Source organism: Pleurodeles waltl, chromosome 4_2, assembly GCF_031143425.1.
Source record: "Pleurodeles waltl isolate 20211129_DDA chromosome 4_2, aPleWal1.hap1.20221129, whole genome shotgun sequence".
Lineage (NCBI taxonomy): Eukaryota > Metazoa > Chordata > Amphibia > Caudata > Salamandridae > Pleurodeles > Pleurodeles waltl.
This window is the reverse complement of record NC_090443.1, coordinates 1,018,780,548-1,018,798,898: the sequence shown is the minus strand read 5'-3', so window position 1 is coordinate 1,018,798,898 and position 18,351 is coordinate 1,018,780,548. Positions and strand designations below refer to the sequence as shown.

At 46.1% G+C, this 18,351-nt stretch overlaps 1 protein-coding gene across 1 annotated transcript in view; it reads right to left on the bottom strand.

Annotated features, from left to right (window-relative positions):
* Positions 1-6,305: 6,305 nt before the first annotated feature.
* CENPQ (centromere protein Q) overlaps positions 6,306-18,351 on the bottom strand; it is an 81,334-nt gene continuing 69,288 nt past the window's right edge. The window contains exons 9-10 of the mRNA XM_069232869.1: positions 10,302-10,373; positions 6,306-8,796 (exon numbers count right to left, since the gene is read on the bottom strand). Of these exons, the coding sequence (XP_069088970.1) occupies positions 8,629-8,796; positions 10,302-10,373 (240 nt within the window). The 3' untranslated portion in view covers positions 6,306-8,628. The remainder of the gene's footprint in view (positions 8,797-10,301; positions 10,374-18,351) is intronic.

Genomic DNA, 18,351 nt, shown 5'->3' with positions numbered 1-18,351 from the left:
ATTAGGCGAATGTGGTTGTGAATCGCCCAATGCCATATTTTCTGTGCCAAGAGACACAACTGTGTTGAGTGTGTTCCTCCCTGTTTGTTCAGATAGTACATTGTTGTCATGTTGTCTGTTCTGACAAGAATGTGTTTGTGGATTATTATAGGTTGAAATGCTTTCAGCGCTAGAAATACTGCCAGTAGTTCTAAGTGATTTATGTGAAACTGTCTCTGCTGAGTGTCCCATTGTCCTTGGATGCTGTGTTGGTTGAGGTGTGCTCCCCACCCTATCATGGAGGCATCCGTTGTTATTACGTATTGAGGCACTGGGTCTTCAAAAAAGGCCACCCTTTGTTTACATTTATAGTGTTCCACCACTGAAGCGAGGTATATGTTTGGCGGTCTATCAACACTAGATCTTGAAGTTGACCCTGTGCCTGTGACCATTGTGATGCTAGGCACTGTTGTAAGGGCCGCATGTGCAATCTTGCCTTTGGGACAATGGCTATGCATGAGGACATCATGCCTAGTAGTTTCATCACTATCTTGACTTGTATCTTTTGTTTTGGGTGCATGGCCTGTATTACATTGTGAAATGCCTGTACCCTTTGTGGACTTGGAGTGGCAATCCCTTTTGTTGTGTTGATTGTCGCTCCTAAGTATTGTTGTATTTGACACGGCTGAAGGTGTGACTTGTTGTAGTTGATTGAGAAACCTAGTTTGTGAAGGGTTTCTATGACATACTTTGTGTGTTGTGAGCACCGTTCCTGCGTGTTGGTTTTTATTAACCAATCGTCTAGGTACGGGAACACATGTATTTGCTGTCTTCTGATATGAGCAGCCACTACTGCCAGGCATTTTGTAAAAACTCTTGGCGCAGTTGTTATCCCGAATGGCAACACTTTGAATTGGTAATGTACCCCTTGGAATACAAACCTTAAGTACTTTCTGTGTGAAGGATGTATTGGTATATGGAAGTACGCATCCTTTAGGTCTAGTGTTGTCATGTAGTCTTGTTGTCTGAGCAATGGGATTACGTCCTGCAGTGTCACCATGTGAAAGTGATCTGATTTGATGTAGATATTTAATGTTCTGAGATCTAATATAGGTCTTAGAGTTTTGTCTTTTTTGGGTATGAGAAAGTATAGTGAGTAAACTCCTCTTCCTCTCTGATGAATTGGTACCAACTCTATTGCATCTTTTTGCAACAACGCTTGAACCTCCAGTTGTAGGAGATCCATGTGTTGTTTTGACATATTGTGTGTTTTCAGTGGGACATTTGGAGGGAATTCTAGAAATTCTAGGCAATAACCATTCTGGATAATGGCTAGGACCCACGTGTCTGTTGTTATTTCCTCCCAGTTTTTGTAGAACTTGGTTAGTCTCCCCCCACTGGTGTTACGTGTTGGGGATTTGTGACATTGAAGTCACTGTTTATTTTGTGGAGTTTTGGGACTCTGGAACTTCCCTCTACTCTTTGGGAACTGTCCCCCTCTATATTGTCCCCGAAAACTTCCCCGCTGGTATTGGCTCTGAAAAGTGGGCCTTGTTTGTGAGGTTGTGGGTTCTGTGCTTTGTCCTCGAAACTGTGATTTTCAAAATGTGCCTCTGCTCTGTGGGGAGTAGAGTGCGCCCATGGCTTTGGCCGTATCCGTGTCCTTTTTAAGTTTTTCGATAGCAGTGTCCACCTCCGGCCCAAACAACTGCTGTCCGTTAAATGGCATATTCAGCACGGCTTGTTGTATTTCCGGCTTGAATCCAGATGTACGCAGCCATGCATGTCTCCTTATTGTTACTGCTGTATTTACAGTCCTAGCAGCTGTGTCTGCTGCATCCATTGCTGACCGTATCTGATTGTTCGAGATACTCTGTCCTTCCTCCACCACTTGTTGTGCTCTCTTTTGGAACTCCTTGGGCAAATGTTCTATAAAATGTTGCATTTCGTTCCAATGAGCCCCATCATATCTCGCCAACAAGGCCTGTGAGTTGGCAATGCGCCATTGGTTGGCTGCTTGTGCCGCCACTCTTTTCCCAGCCGCGTCGAACTTACGACTCTCTTTGTCTGGAGGTGGTGCATCTCCTGAGGTGTGTGAGTTCGCCCTCTTGCGTGCTGCCCCTACTACCACTGAGTCTGGTGTTAACTGTTGTGTGATGTACACAGGGTCTGTTGGTGGCGGTTTATATTTTTTCTCCACCCTTGGAGTTATGGCCCTTCCTTTCACAGGCTCCTCAAACACTTGTTTGGAGTGTTTTAGCATTCCAGGTAGCATGGGGAGGCTCTGGTACTGGCTATGTGTGGACGACAGTGTGTTAAATAGAAAGTCGTCTTCAATTGGCTCTGCATGCAGGCTGACATTATGAAACGCCGCTGCTCTTGACACCACCTGTGTGTAGGCGGTACTGTCCTCAGGTGGTGACGGTCTAGCTGGATAACAGTCGGGACTGTTATCTGACACTGGCGCATCATAAAGATCCCACGCGTCGGGATCATCCTGACTCATCCCTGTATGAGTTGGGGACTGCATCATTGGTGGAGTAGCTACTGGTGATGGTTGTGGAGAGCTTTGTGGAGATGGTGGCAGGGTTACTTGTCTTGCCACCTTTGCCTGTGGCTGCTTGTCTTTCTCTTGGAAGGCAAGTTTCCGTTTCATTCGTATCGGAGGGAGAGTACTGATCTTCCCTGTCTCCTTTTGAATGTGGAGCCTTCTTTGTGTGTAATATGGCTCCATTGTCTCTAGCTCCTGTCCAAATCTATGTGTTTGCATTTGTGAGGACAGGCCTTGTTCCTCTGTGTAGGAACTTGTTTTCGGTTCCGACAACACTTTTTTGCTCTTCGGCGTAGTGATCTCTCGGTGCCGACTTATTTCGGTGCCGCTCTCTCGGTGCCGAGATTGCTCTGACCCGGTGTCTCGGGGTCGAGTCTGCTCTGTGCCGGTATCTCGACCGGAGTCAGATGACTTCGACACATGCATCCCCTTTTTCGGTGCCGATGCTCGGTCACCTATTTTTCGGGTTAAGCCATGGCCTGGCGGCGGTGGCGTCCCCTGGGCTTTAGTGGTCTTTGCGTGAGTTTTGTGTATCGACGTCTTACTCACAGTTTTCGGCGTCTGTTCAGGATCGACCTCTTCCGAGTCCGAATCCTTGATGGAGAATGTTTCCTCTTCTTCCTCCATGTGTTTTTGTCCTGTCGGCACCGACGCCATCTGTAGTCTTCTTGCTCTTCGGTCCCTTAAAGTCTTCCTGGACCGAAACGCTCGACAGGCCTCACAGGTATCCTCCTTGTGTTCTGGAGACAAACACAAATTACAGATCAGATGCTGATCTGTATAAGGATACTTGTTGTGACATTCGGGGCAGAAGCGGAATGGGGTCCGTTCCATTAGCCTTGAAGACGCACGTGGTCGGGCCGACCAGGCCCCGCCGGGGAATCGAAAACCCCGAAGGGCCGCCGGAGCTCTTCAAAATTCGGTGTCGATCTGTTGTAACTAACCCGATACCGAATGCAAACAATACTGTCGAATTTTCCGAGATTTTCACTAACTTTCCAAACCGAAACGTGGAGCGAAAATGAACACGTCCGAACCCTATGGCAGAAAGAAAACAATCTAAGATGGAGTCGACGCCCATGCCCAATGGAGCCGAAAGGGGAGGAGTCCCTCGATCTCGTGACTCGAAAAGACTTCTTAGAAGAAAAACAACTTGTAACACTCCGAGCCCAACACTAGATGGCAGGATGTGCAAAGCATGTGTATCTGCAGCTACACATGCCATCGAACATATATATATATTCACACTTATTTAATTGTTAGATGTGAACACATATGTTGGATGGCTGTCACATTTTAGCAAATTAAGCAGTCACATATAACAAAGCACTACACCTACAGATTTATATTTACGTTATACTACAAATGTATGTTACCATATGCGTGTATTTAAGGAATTCTCATCCTGTTTTTAACTCTTCTTGCTGTCTATCTGCACAGTGTTTGCCTGGAATTCACGAAAGACAGCATGGACAGTCTCCCACAAGAAGCACAATGTTTCAGTGTTGTTTCACTTTTAAACATAAATAGAGACAGGAAACACATTGTTTTCTGTGTGTATTTATCTGTGCAAATCAGTCAAAACGGAAAACTGGGAGACATATAATTAAGTTAACTTAAATCAATTGTGGGTGGGCCAACTGGACATACACCTTTTTAAGGGCAAGAGCACTGGCACTGAGGCCTGTTTGGCAGTACTGATTACACCTTCAGAGTTGAAAAACCAGTATTGCTTAAACTGGGACTCTGGCTTAGAGGTCTACAAGGTCTGACGGACGCTTGAACTTTGTTCAGTGCACCAACGCTTGAATGTGAAAGTACAGGTTGTTGCTGCCTCACACAACCCTACTCGATACATAGTTGATGTGGTGCTGTGCTTTCTGGGTTACTATCCATCTCCTCTCAGACTTGGCTCAACATCAGATCTCCACATAAGAGCAGTAGGGCAATCTGGCAGTGATTGTCAGGATTGCTGGCAGTGTCTTGCGCGATAATCTGGGTGACGGCCCTTTCTATTTAAGTGGTCACTTGAAGGGCCTTTTATACTGTTTTTCCATTATGTGCATTAGTATGCTAGTTTTAAGACGCATTAGTATAAACTAATATCGTAAAAATGTCAATTCAAACTTCATTGTTTATGTTGTTGGTGTTATCGGACCTTGAAATTTAGATAACACAATACTTGTCCCAGACTGATGTTGCATTAGGTGTTTTATCAATGTCATTGTTTCAATGATTTCACACCTTCATATGTTCCTAGAAGGTAAGGACAGATGTGATCTACGTCTTAGAAAGACAGACCAATGATCAGGCAGAAATTGGAGCCTCGGCCTTCAAAAAATGGAGTGTGGCTCTATGGTCTTTAAGTCACCAGCAGCATCAAAAACTGGGAGTGAACATACAAATAGAGTCATTTCTAAATCCTGCCCCAAGACACAGGGAAGTGTCCCTGCTTTGGAGTGCAGTAGGCAGCACTTAAGGAGAAGGGGAGAAAGAGGAAGAGAATGATAGAAAGAAAAAGACCAAGCGGGGGAAAAGAGACACAATACAAGAGTGTGAAGATAAGAGAGCAACAAAGGAGGAGATTAAAAAGAGAAAGAGGGGGCAAAGTGAGTGTGATTTAAATAGAGAAATTAGGGGGTGAAGATGAATAGGAAGAGAGAAAACAAAAGAATTGCAATTAGGACAAATTCGAGAGATTAGAAACAAAGAGAGAGAAAATATAAGAGCAAGATGGGAAATTTGGAGTAGAAAAGAGACAACGCAAGGAGACAGTGAGAGACTTTGGAAAGCTATAGAGCGTGAGAGTGGTGGTGGACTGGAAAAGTGGAGATACTGTCACACTTGAAAGGTGCTCACCATTGTTTTTCAAGCAGGAGGAGGCCCGTTTCATTTTTGAAATATTTAATGCTCTCCAGTTTTTCCTATTGCTGAGAATTCCCAAGCAGGCAAGTAATGCAACCTTCTTGGCCGGCACACACCTTACTCTCTGCCATTCCCTATTTCCGAAAGATGTCTTTGGGTAACACAGTTCTGGTTTAAGTTTTATCATCCTCAAATTTAAAACAAGCTAGATCCATACTCTGCAAACTTTGGTATGGCCGGAGTAGCTTTGTTCCTCTCTCCAGCTAGAATGTTAATCTTTTCAGAAGTCAGAAATGGTATGTTTATAATGTTGATACGCGATGGATGGATGAAGTACAAATGTATATCTCCTTGATTTTAGAGAGACGATGTATTGACTGTGGCGCTGAAGGTAGTCCTCTTTCTGCAGGCATCAATGGTGTAAAGTGAATCTCAGAAAATGCCCAAGGTTGAATGGGCATGGGCACTACCAAAGTGAGTTAGGGCCTGATTACAACTTTGGAGGAGGTGTTAATCTGTCCCAAAAGTGACGGTAAACTGACGGATTTACCACCAGCCGTTTTACGAGTCCATTATATCCTATGGAACTCGTAATACGGCTGGTGGTATATCCGTCACATTTGGGACGGATTAACACCTCCTCCAAAGTTGTAATCAAGCCCTTAATCTGGAAAGAGGTACAGACAAGACTCACTCAATAATCATCTTACAGTGATCCATATAAACAAGGGGACCATGGAATTATTACGCAATCTCAATTATTTGTCCTCTTGTTTATAATTTATTATCCTACAGAGGGGTTTCTTTATTAAATTAAGATAGTTTTTCAATATTCGTGGAACTCATCCCCAAAAATTATTGCGTAGGTCAGAAATACTTTCTCAAATAATTTCTAAAACCGGCGTCCATATTGTAACTATAACATACATTTTTATTAATATTTTATAAACACATTAAACAATCTGAACAATCACACCACAGTACTTACAGTAACATCATAATCAACCCCTGTGGGGGCCTTGCACATATCATTCTAGTTCTCTCTGTTTCTTTTATACTCCTAATACCCCTAAAAAAAAAACATAACAAACATAACTACCCTCTACTTAGAAACATCTGTTAAAATTTCTGAAATCCCACTTGGAGCCAAGTTTTCTAAGTGTCAGTGTTCCTTAGGCCCCTCTACTTCCTTTGATGCAATCCTCTTAAGGACAGGAGTATTTATTATACAGTCGGTAATAATATTGCTTATTTATTTCATTAAGCAAGGCATATATAAACACTTACATATTACATCAACTTACAGCATTTTGAAATATTCTCAAATGTAATGTACAGTATATACATATTCACAAAACATTATCATTGTAACTAGTTTCTCTGGTAAAGCTATTTTCAATGTTATCAGATTCACAATAATCAATTTAACATAGTTAACAACAGACAAAGTAAATCTATGAATCAATCTTAACACTACGCAGCTTAACTATCATAACATCAACATACATTCTATAATCTTCTAAAATGAACAATGTGTACAGAATGGTTCACCCCATTAGCATGTCCTAATAACAACTATATAATAATGTCAACCCAGTGTCGTTCGAGAAGGCACACGTCAATCAATTTCCATCTACCAGCCCAGTAACACAACTGAACCACACACACCAACCAGAAAAATTGCCTTTTTGTATTGAGGTCAGATACGAAAATCTATTTAAATCAGATGGAAAAGCATTATAAACTTGGCAGTTAACTGGTCCATTTGGGCGGGCACCTCTTCTGTGAACAGGAAGTCGAATGATGCCACTGTTTATACCACAGCTCCAAAGCCAAATGTTTGCTTGTGAAAACTGTGGTTGCTAGGGAAGTAAGAGAGAAAGACAGAGAGACTTCATGCACAAGAGATGTTCTTTGATAACACCAACTCCATACGCAAAATGAAACAGAACTAGATTGATGGAAATACAGCAGATATTCATGTGAACAGTTGCAGTTTGGATATTTTCTGTGAGTTTACATATTAATGTGAAGGTCTTTGCAATCACCCATGGAGAGGCAATGCTTTGTGAAGAATAAAAACCAGACTGACCAACACTGAGTGCTTCACCCTAGGAGGCAGCTTGATACCACTCGACAAGAAGAGATGCAAGTCACAGCAGCGTGAGAAGGGGCAGTAGAAAATTACTCCTGGGTAAAGTCAGCACATTGCTTACTACCCCAGGCCCTGCCAGCTAGAGAACAACGAAGAAGCGAAGAACAACAATTCAGTGCCTACTTTTTGGTAAGTAGGCGCTGCAGTGGAAGGTAAAATTGATGTGGTTCGAGCGTCTTTGTGGGCCCTGCAATTCATCAGTATGTACTAACAGCCTTTTCCTGCATGGAGTTTCTCCCCAATCAAAACTGGTGGGAAAAATGGAATACAATATATGAAATGCGCATGACATGAGCATTAGACGAGTCCTTAGGGTAATGTTCATATTTGGTGGCTTAAAAGGCAAGAAGTGCAAAATCTTGTGCATAGGGGAATGCAAACACAATGATGCTGGCGGTGTGATCATGCATTAGCAGGGTGTAATGCCTTCGGAAGGGCACTACACAAAGCATCCGCTAGTTTGGAGAGAGTTGAAATACCAAATGTCTGCCATCTGGGACATACACTACCTGTTAGAGGGTCACATCTCAAGGGTCTCAGAATTAGGTTAGGAAAGTGTTTCAAGGCCCAGGGTTTAGGATCCGGCCATTGGAACTGTACAGCGGCCACCTTTAGGATGTGCCTGTTGGTAACTCTGTTGGTTTGGTTCTAGAATCATACACTGTACCCAAGCAGTAGGAGATTAGTGCTGCTGTTGAATTTAATAGTTGGGCAATGCAGTTCACCAGCAGGGAAAGATGAACATCTCTTGATTTTATGACCAGGCCTTGCACCCAATCTTTGTGCGTGACAATAGTTCTGGTATAGTGTTTTAGGAGCTATGCTGTGCTTGTCTTAGTCTTCTGAATGTAGCAAAACCTGGTGGATTTAGGAACAAGGACTTACCTTCTCCAGTTGGGAGATAATATGAATGTGGCTACTTATAGAAGGTGTTCCACAGTTTCCGCATTCGGACATTAGTGGGGTGGTGGCTTAGGGAGTGGATTTTTCTGTAGGAAAGAATAGTAATGCTGATTGTTTTGGGAGCATGGCCCTGCTCACTGATAGCTGACATGTTCGGCACTGCTTCTTTTGGTGGCTAGAGATGCTCTTTGCTAGATCCAGGTTTCTCTTGGACACAGAGATTGTCCACCTCTGCATAGGCCTGTTCAATCAGTGCCTGTATATTCCTTGTTGCTGGCAAGCTCCTAGATGCGCATAGCTCCTGCAGGAGGGCCTCCTGGTTTGGGATCTTTAGCACTTCCTCCTGGGAAGAGAATGGACCAGTCACTGTATTACAAAGATATCTCCTTGTTGGGAACATGAAACACACAGAGCAATAGACACTGCAGTCCACAATAGGTTAAGATGATACAACTCAAGTGCCAGACGATACAATCATGAAGGCGCGGGGCAAGGAGAGGGAGGCGGAAGGGACGGTACTCACAAATTAGATGACAAAATATAAGGTACTGAAGGAAGTGTTGAACAGCACTTAAATAGTGAAGGTTGAGAGAGAGGCCAGAGTAGAAATTGTTGAGTTGAATTAGGAAAGGGAACTTCATAGGTGGAATCAGGTAAAGAAAACCCCAACGGATTACAAAAAGGGGGTCTAGGAAAACAAGGAAAAGAAGGGTAGACCCTGGGGTGGCAAGATACCAGGAAAGTGGTACTAACAGGCTAGGAGAGGGAAGGTTAGAAGGGTAGGGACAAGAAAGCAGAGAGGAATCAAGACAGAGTAACACAAGAAGATACTTGAAGTGAGACAGAGAAAGACTGCATTAGGGAAAGAGGTGTGCAAGTTGGCAAGTAAATGTACATGGAAGGTGGGTCAAGGGAAACCAGGAGAGGAAGGATTGGGCGGCCTGGGGAGCAATTATCAAGGTTAACTAGAGAAAGGATAGACATGAAAGAAGGGAAGAGAGAGACTTGAAAGAGGATGGACAATAGACAATGAAGACAGGGAACTGAAGTGGAAACACCCCCATTAGCCCCAACATAAGCTGTGGTGCTGACCCTCCAGCGCGGCCTTTGCAGACCTCCACGACGGGAACTCACAACCTCAAGGCAGCCCAATTCAAGATTATCTTTACATTTTAGAAGGGTGCCGTGTGAACAAGTTTCTGATCACAACCGGTCCATTCTGCAGAACTGAGAACCATTTACAACTGGACGTAGAAAGAGCTAGCTAAATTGTTTTATTGCTTTATAAAGGCGTCTATGACTGCTTAACCTAGGCTTCATGTTCCTCCTGCCCACCATAGTCAAATGTGCAATCTTAGGCAAGCTTATACCAGAAACACCAATGGTTAAACATTGAAACCTTACAGCTATCCATAGGGCATCAACATATATAATCTTCAGCTCTGCCTCTGATTGGATGGGAGCATGTTCTCTTTTGCTAACTTGCCATAGTTCGATTGTCTACCCAAACAGCTTTCAAAGCTTCTTCCCCAGTTCTTCACTCTGTCTTTCTTGGTACCTTCCTCTCCATGTGAATACTTGTCTGTCTGATGCTTTGGTACATTATCTATCTCCATAGTGACTCTAATTAAGTTTCCATAAGCTTTCCCCACAAATGGGCCTTCCTTGACCTTAAAACATGTCTATGGTCTCCACACATCCTCCTCTCTACATATTCTCTACGAGCACCTGACTATTTCCAAAGATCACTCTCATATTTACAAGCCCTTCACTCACCCCCTCCCAAAAGAAGAATCTGCCCAATGTTGCTAAGGATGCTCATGGCTAACAGTATGGACACCAGCTCACCTGTAGCAGGGGGGCGTCAATGCTAGCCTTGGGGAGCTCTATAGAGAGAATGTTCTCAACATCGTCAAATACCTGTGAAAAGCAATGGCAATACATTATTTAAAGGCACCAAAACAGTGCATCATAATTTGAAGGTGGTCATTCTTTCAGTGAGTGATGAATTACCACAACTTACCACGTGCTACAAATAAAAAATATGCTATGACCCTTGTAAAACTGGACCAAAAGCCACAGAAGTAAATAAAGACAAAGTTCAAAAATTACATTTATTGAAAATGACTACTTGTTAATACTCTTGTAAAGACGTATCCTAACGGACTCCGAAACTAACTTCTAGCCCCTGTGATATAAGAAAAGAAGGGTAATGAAAACATTAAGACATCTCAAACCATTTGTAGGCATTTTCTTAGATAGAGACTGTAGGAAGTTGGCTCTGTATGTGCTATTTCAAAGTAAGGAATAGCATGCACAGAGTCCAAGGGTTCCCCTTAGAGGTAAGATAGTGGCAAAAAGAGATAATACTAATGCTCTATTTTGTGGTAGTGTGGTCGAGCAGTAGGCTTATCAAAGGAGTAGTGTTAAGCATTTGTTGTACATACACACAGGCAATAAATGAGGAACACACACTCAGACAAATCCAGCCAATAGGTTTTGTTATAGAAAAATATCTTTTCTTAGTTTATTTTAAGAACCACCGGTTCAAATTCTACATGTAATATCTCATTTGAAAGGTATTGCAGGTAAGTACTTTAGGAACTTTGAATCATTTCATTAGCATGTATACTTTTTACATAAAACACAATAAGCTGTTTTAAAAGTGGACACAGTGCAATTTTCACAGTTCCTGGGGGAGGTAAAGTAATGTTAGTTTTAACAGGTAAGTAAGTCACTTACAGGTTTCAGTTTTGGGTCCAAGGTAGCCCACCGTTGGGGGTTCAGAGCAACCCCAAAGTTATCACACCAGCAGCTCAGGGCCGGTCAGGTGCAAAGGTCAAAGAGGTGCCCAAAACACATAGGCTTCAATGGAGAGAAGGGGGTGCCCCGGTTCCAGTCTGCCAGCAGGTAAGTACCCGCGTCTTCGGAGGGCAGACCAGGGGGGTTTTGTAGGGCACTGGGGGGGACACAAGTCAGCACAAAAAGTACACCCTCAGCAGCGCGGGGGCGGCCGGGTGCAGTGTGCAAACACGCGTCGGGTTTTCAATGGTTTTCAATGAGAGATCAAGGGATCTCTTCAGCGTTGCAGGCAGGCAAGGGGGGGGCTCCTCGGGGTAGCCACCACCTGGGCAAGGGAGAGGGCCTCCTGGGGGTCGCTTCTGCACTGGAGGTCGGATCCTTCAGGTCCTGGGGGCTGCGGGTGCAGTGTCTTTACCAGGCGTTGGGTTCTTTGAAGCAGGCAGTCGCGGTCAGCGGGAGCCTCTGGATTCCCTCTGCAGGCGTCGCTGTGGGGGCTCAGGGGGGTCAACTCTGGCTACTCACGGGCTCGCAGTCGCCAGGGAGTCCTCCCTGTAGTGTTGTTTCTCCACAGGTCGAACCGGGGGCGTCGGGTGCAGAGTGGAAAGTCTCACGCTTCCGGCGGGAAACGTGGAGTCCTTTTAAAGTTGTTTCTTTGTTGCAAGTTTTGGTTTCTTTGGAACAGGGCCGCTGTCCTCGGGAGTTCTTGGTCCTTTTAGATGCAGGGTAGTCCTCTGAGGCTTCAGAGGTCGCTGGACCCTGGGGGGCGCGTCGCTGTTGCAGTTTCTCTCGAAGTGGGGAGACAGGCCGGTAGGGCTGGGGCCAAAGCAGTTGGTGTCTCCGTCTTCTCTGCAGGGCTTCAGGTCAGCAGTCCTTCTTCATCTTAGGTTGCAGGAATCTGATTTCCTAGGTTCTGGGGTGCCCCTAAATACTGAATTTAGGGGTGTGTTTAGGTCTGGGAGGGCAGTAGCCAATGGCTTCTGTCCTTGAGGGTGGCTACACCCTCTTTGTTCGTCCTCCCTGAGGGGAGGGGGGCACTTCCCTATTCCTATTGGGGGAATCCTCCAAAATCAAGATGGAGGATTTCTAAAGGCAGGGGTCACCTCAGCTCAGGACACCTTAGGGGCTGTCCTGACTGGTGGGTGACTCCTCCTTGTTTTTCTCATTATCTCCCCTGAACTTGCCGCCAAAAGTGAGGGCTGTGTCCAGGGGGCGGGCATCTCCACTAGCTGGAGTGCCCTGGGGCACTGTAACACGAAGCCTGAGCCTTTGAGGCTCACTGCTAGGTGTTACAGTTCCCGCAGGGGGGAGGTGTGAAGCACCTCCACCCAGAGCAGGCTTTTGTTTCTGTCCTCAGAGAGCACAAAGGCCCTCCCCAAATGGGGTCAGAAACTCGTCTCTCAGCAGCAGGCTGGCACAGACCAGTCAGTCCTGCACTGAACAATTGGGTAAAATACAGGGGGCATCTCTAAGATGCCCTCTGTGTGCATTGTTTTATAAATCCAACACTGGCATCAGTGTGGGTTTATTATTCTGAAAAGTTTGATACCAAACTTCCCAGTATTCAGTGTAGCCATTATGGAGCTGTGGAGTTCGTTTTTGACAAACTCCCAGACCATATACTTAATATGGCCACAACTGTACTTACAATGTCTAAGAATGGACTTAGACACTGTAGGGGCATATTGCTCATGCAGCTATGCCCTCACCTGTGGTATAGTGCACCCTGCCTTAGGGCTGTAAGGCCTGCTAGAGGGGTGACTTAACTATGCCACAGGCAGTATTTTGTGTGCATGGCATCCTGAGGGGGATGCCATGTCGACTTTGCCTTTTTCTCCCCACCAACACACACAATCTGCAATGGCAGTGTGCATGTGTTAGGTGAGGGGTCCCTTAGGGTGGCACAACATATGCTGCAGCCCTTAGGGGCCTTCCCTGATCACAGGGCCCTTGGTACCACTGGTACCTTTTACAAGGGACTTATCTGTGTGCCAGGGGTGTGCCAATTGTGGAAACAATGGCACATTTTAGGTGAAAGAACAGGTAAGAGTGATGCTTTGGTCGAAATGGAAATATGTCACCACCTTCAGCAAAAAAGAGGCACGCTTAGAGAACCAGGTTTATTTGGAAACAAGCCTGTGTACGGACATTGGACAGACCCAGCCTTTAACTCACTTACCCTCCTAACCAATGTGATTGCCAGTAAGAAAACTCTCTTGAGTGTCAGCAGTCGGAGAGGACAACTGTGCATGGATTTGAAAGGGGAGCACATCAGGAAGGTCAAACCACACTAAGGTCCCATTGGGTCATAGGAAAATGTTTGAGAGGAACATGTGCTGAAGACCTTTCAGGACAAAACACACACCAACACTTTGGACAGGGGTGTAGAAACCGGGTCACTATGTTTCGCAGCGCACCAAGCAACAAACTTGTCCCAGCGATAGGTGTATATGGTCTTTGTTGATGGACGCACAGCTGCCATAGTGACATCACAGACTTCGGGAGAGAGGTTGAAAACTTTCAACTGTTGCTGCTTAATCTCCACACATAAAACTGGAGAGTGCGCAGGTTCAGGTGCAGAATCCTCCCTTCTTGCTGCAACAAGGCGATCCTCCCAAAACGGCAGCCTGATCGGAGGACCAATGCTCATGCTCAGAGGTTCTGGATACAATACTCTCATTGCCCAATCCGGAGCCACTAGGATGACGGGCCTGACTTTCTTCAGAGCTCTGGGGAGGACAGGTAGCAGCGAAAAGGCACATAGGAGTCCCATACTCCCACAGAAGTACTGACATTGCCGTGTTGTCTCCGGCAGCCGAGACAAGGTTCTCCCCAGTTGTGGAAAAGACCTCAAGCAACCGCCAGGTGCAAATGCCATTCATGGTCCATGAGGCACTGACGGCCGGCTTTGTCCACGCCGATGTTTAGAAATCCTGCCAGATGTACGATAAGAAAAATGTCCTGACATTCCAGCCAGGGTTGGACTGGGATGCAAAATAGGCCTTGGTACCCGAAGAAACGTGGCACACATTTGCAGATTGCATCTTTACGCAAAACATTCTCCAGTGTTTTAATTATTATGAAAAGAAGGGGAAGCTTTGTCTAACTGAGGCATGTTTTCTTCAGAGACAAATAAGTTGCAAATGCTGCCAGGACTCTTTGTGCACTGATTATTTCACACTGGTTGTAGGAGGCTGGACTGGCTTGTAGTGAGTACCAATGGGTACTTGCACCTTGCACCAGGCCCAGTTATCCCTTATTAGTGTATAGGGTGTCTAGCAGCTTAGGCTGATAGATAATGGTAGCTTAGCAGAGCAGCTTAGGCTGAACTAGGAGACGTGTGAAGCTACTACAGTACCACTTAGTGTCATATGCACAATATCATAAGAAAACACAATACACAGTTATACTAAAAATAAAGGTACTTTATTTTTATGACAATATGCCAAAGTATCTTAGAGTGTACCCTCAGTGAGAGGATAGGAAATATACACAAGATATATATACACAATAGCAAAAATATGCAGTATAGTCTTAGAAAACAGTGCAAACAATGTATAGTTACAATAGGATGCAATGGGGAAACATAGGGATAGGGGCAACACAAACCATATACTCCAGAAGTGGAATGCGAACCACGAATGGACCCCAAACCTATGTGACCTTGTAGAGGGTCGCTGGGACCATTAGAAAATAGTGAGAGTTAGCAAAATAACCCTCCCCAAGACCCTGAAAAGTGAGTGCAAAGTGCACCAAAGTTCCCCTAAGGACAAAATAGTCGTGTTAGAGGGAAAATGCAAGGAAAACACAAATCAGCAATGCAACAACGATGGATTCCTGACTGAGGGTACCTGTGGAACAAGGGGACCAAGTCCAAAAGTCACAAGCAGCTCGGAGATGGGCAGATGCCCAAGAAATGCCAGCGGTTGGTGCAAAGAAGCTCTTACTAGGCTGAAGAACTGTGAATACTGCAGGAACGACAAGGGCTAGAGACTTCCCCTTTGGAGGATGGATCCCCCACGCCTTGGAGAGTCGTGCAGAAGTGTTTTCCCGCCGGATGGACGCCAACAAGCCTTGCTACACGCAAATCGTGCGTTTGGCGTTTTTGGACGCTGCTAGGGCCCAGGAGGGACCAGGAGGTCGCAAATTGGACCTGCAGAGAGAGGGGACGTCCAGCAAGACAAAGAGCCCTCACTGAAGCAGGTAGCACCCGGAGAAGTGCCAGAAACAGGCACTACGAGGATGCGTGAAACGGTGCTCGCCGAAGTTGCACAAAGGAGTCCCACGTCGCCGGAGACCAACTTAGAAAGTCGGGCAATGCAGGTTATAGTGCCGTGGACCCAGGCTTGGCTGTGCACGAAGGATTTCCGCCGGAAGTGCACAGGGGCCGGAGAAGCTTGCAAAGTCGCGGTTCCCAGCAATGCAGCCCAGCGAGGTGAGGCAAGGACTTACCTCCACCAAACTTGGGCTGAAGAGTCACTGGACTGTGGGGGTCACTTGGACGGTGTCGCTGGATTCGAGGGACCTCGCTCGTCGTGCTGAGAGGAGACCCAAGGGACCGGTAATGCAGCTTTTTGGTGCCTGCGGTTGCAGGGGGAAGATTCCGTTGACCCACGGGAGATTTCTTCGGAGCTTCTGGTGCAGAGAGGAGGCAGACTACCCCCACAGCATGCACAAGCAGGAAAACAGTCGAGAAGGCGGCAGGATCAGCGTTACAGAGTTGCAGTAGTCGTCTTTGCTACTATGTTGCAGGTTTGCAGGCTTCCAGCGCGGTCAGCGGTCGATTCCTTATCAGAAGGTGAAGAGGGAGATGCAGAGGAACTCGGCTGAGCTCATGCATTCGTTATCTAAAGTTTCCCCAGAGACAGAGACCCTAAATAGCCAGAAAAGAGGGTTTGGCTACCTAGGAGAGAGGAAAGGCTACTAACACCTGAAGGAGCCTATCAGCAGGAGTCTCTGACGTCACCTGGTGGCACTGGCCACTCAGAGCAGTCCAGTGTGCCAGCAGCACCTCTGTTTCCAAGATGGCAGAGGTCTGGAGCACACTGGAGGAGCTCTGGACACCTCCCAGGGGAGGTGCAGGTCAGGGGAGTGGTCACTCCCCTTTCCTTTGTCCAGTTTCGCGCCAGAGCAGGGGCTAAGGGGTCCCTGAACCGGTGTAGACTGGCTTATGCAGAATTGGGCACCTCTGTGCCCAACAAAGCATTTCCAGAGGCTGGGGGAGGCTACTCCTCCCCTGCCTTCACACCATTTTCCAAAGGGAGATGGTGTCACACCCTCTCTCAGAGGAAGTTCTTTGTTCTGCCATCCTGGGCCAGGCCTGGCTGGACCCCAGGAGGGCAGCTGCCTGTCTGAGGGGTTGGCAGCAGCAGCAGCTGCAGTGAAACCCCAGGAAGGGCAGTCTGGCAGTACCAGGGTCTGTGCTACAGACCACTGGGATCATGGAATTGTACCAACAATGCCAGGATGGCATAGAGGGGGCAATTCCATGATCATAGACATGTTACATGGCCATATTCGGAGTTACCATGGTGAAGCTACATATAGGTAGTGACCTATATGTAGTGCACGCGTGTAATGGTGTCCCCGCACTCACAAAGTTCAGTGAATTGGCTCTGAACAATGTGGGGGCACCTTGGCTAGTTCCAGGGTGCCCTCACACTAAGTAACTTTGCACCCAACCTTTACCAGGTAAAGGTTAGACATATAAGTGACTTATAAGTTACTTAAGTGCAGTGTAAAATGGCTGTGAAATAACGTGGACGTTATTTCACTCAGGCTGCAGTGGCAGGCCTGTGTAAGAATTGTCAGAGCTCCCTATGGGTGGCAAAAGAAATGCTGCAGCCCATAGGGATCTCCTGGAACCCCAATACCCTGGGTACCTCAGTACCATATACTAGGGAATTATAAGGGTGTTCCAGTAAGCCAATGTAAATTGGTAAAATTGGTCACTAGCCTGTTAGTGACAATTTGAAAGTAATGAGAGAGCATAACCACTGAGGTTCTGGTTAGCAGAGCCTCAGTGAGACAGTTAGGCACCACACAGGGAACATATACATGCACACCTATGAGCACTGGGGCCCTGTGTGACAGGGTCCCAGTGACACATACATATAGGCCACAAACCTATGAGCACTGGGGTCCTGACCAGCAGGATCCCAGTGACACATAACAAACATACTGAAAACATAGTGTTTTCACTATGAGCACTGAGGCCTGGCTATCAGGATCCCAGTGAGACAGTGAAAACAGTGACAAACACCCTGACATACACTCACAAACAGGCCAAAAGTGGGGGTAACAAGGCTCCAAAGAGGCTACCTTCTCACACAACCCCCCCCCCCCAAACGAAGGACAATAAGGCTAACCTTGGCCAGTTGAGACTTTATTGTCTAAGTGGTGATAAGTAGAGAGTAGCTCTGCAATAGACTGGTTACTCCCTTTATCATCCACTATATGGTTACTTCCCTGTGGGGATGTAAACCACCCTGTTTGAAGTTTTTTAGCTAAGCAACAATGTGAAGATGTATTTTCAGAGTTTCTATCAGTAAGTTTTAGTTTACAGCAGTGGGAATTGTCCACTGAACCTATTTGTAGTGATGGAAATGCCAGACAGGGATGCTGTCTCAGAAAAGCCATAGCTGGGCAAAAACTTTGTCCATCTGGCTGGAAGAGAGAACAGGGATGCTGTTTCTCTTGAGTTGGAGCAGGGCAGGGATGCTGTCCTATGAGCTCCACACTAGGGCAGGGATGCTGTCCTAAGTATTGTGAGGTAGTGCAGGGTTTCTGCACTAAAGTTTCTCTGGGAGGGTTGGAGGGATGCTCCATGTTAACTAAAATGGTGCTGTTTTTCTCACCAATGTTAGTTATCCCACAGAGAGGTACTTCCACCTCAGGGAGTCCAGCTTTGCCAGCTGATGATTCCCTTGGAACAGGTGCCACCCCAGGAGAGGTTTCTCCCACCACAGGAATAGTATCCTGAATGGTAGGGTGGTTAGGGGATACTGTGATACCCTTTTTACCTGTTGATGGAGAGGGATCCTGAGTTTTCAGGCCTTCTCTCCTTTGCTTTTTCATTTCACTTGAAATGAGAGGGAAC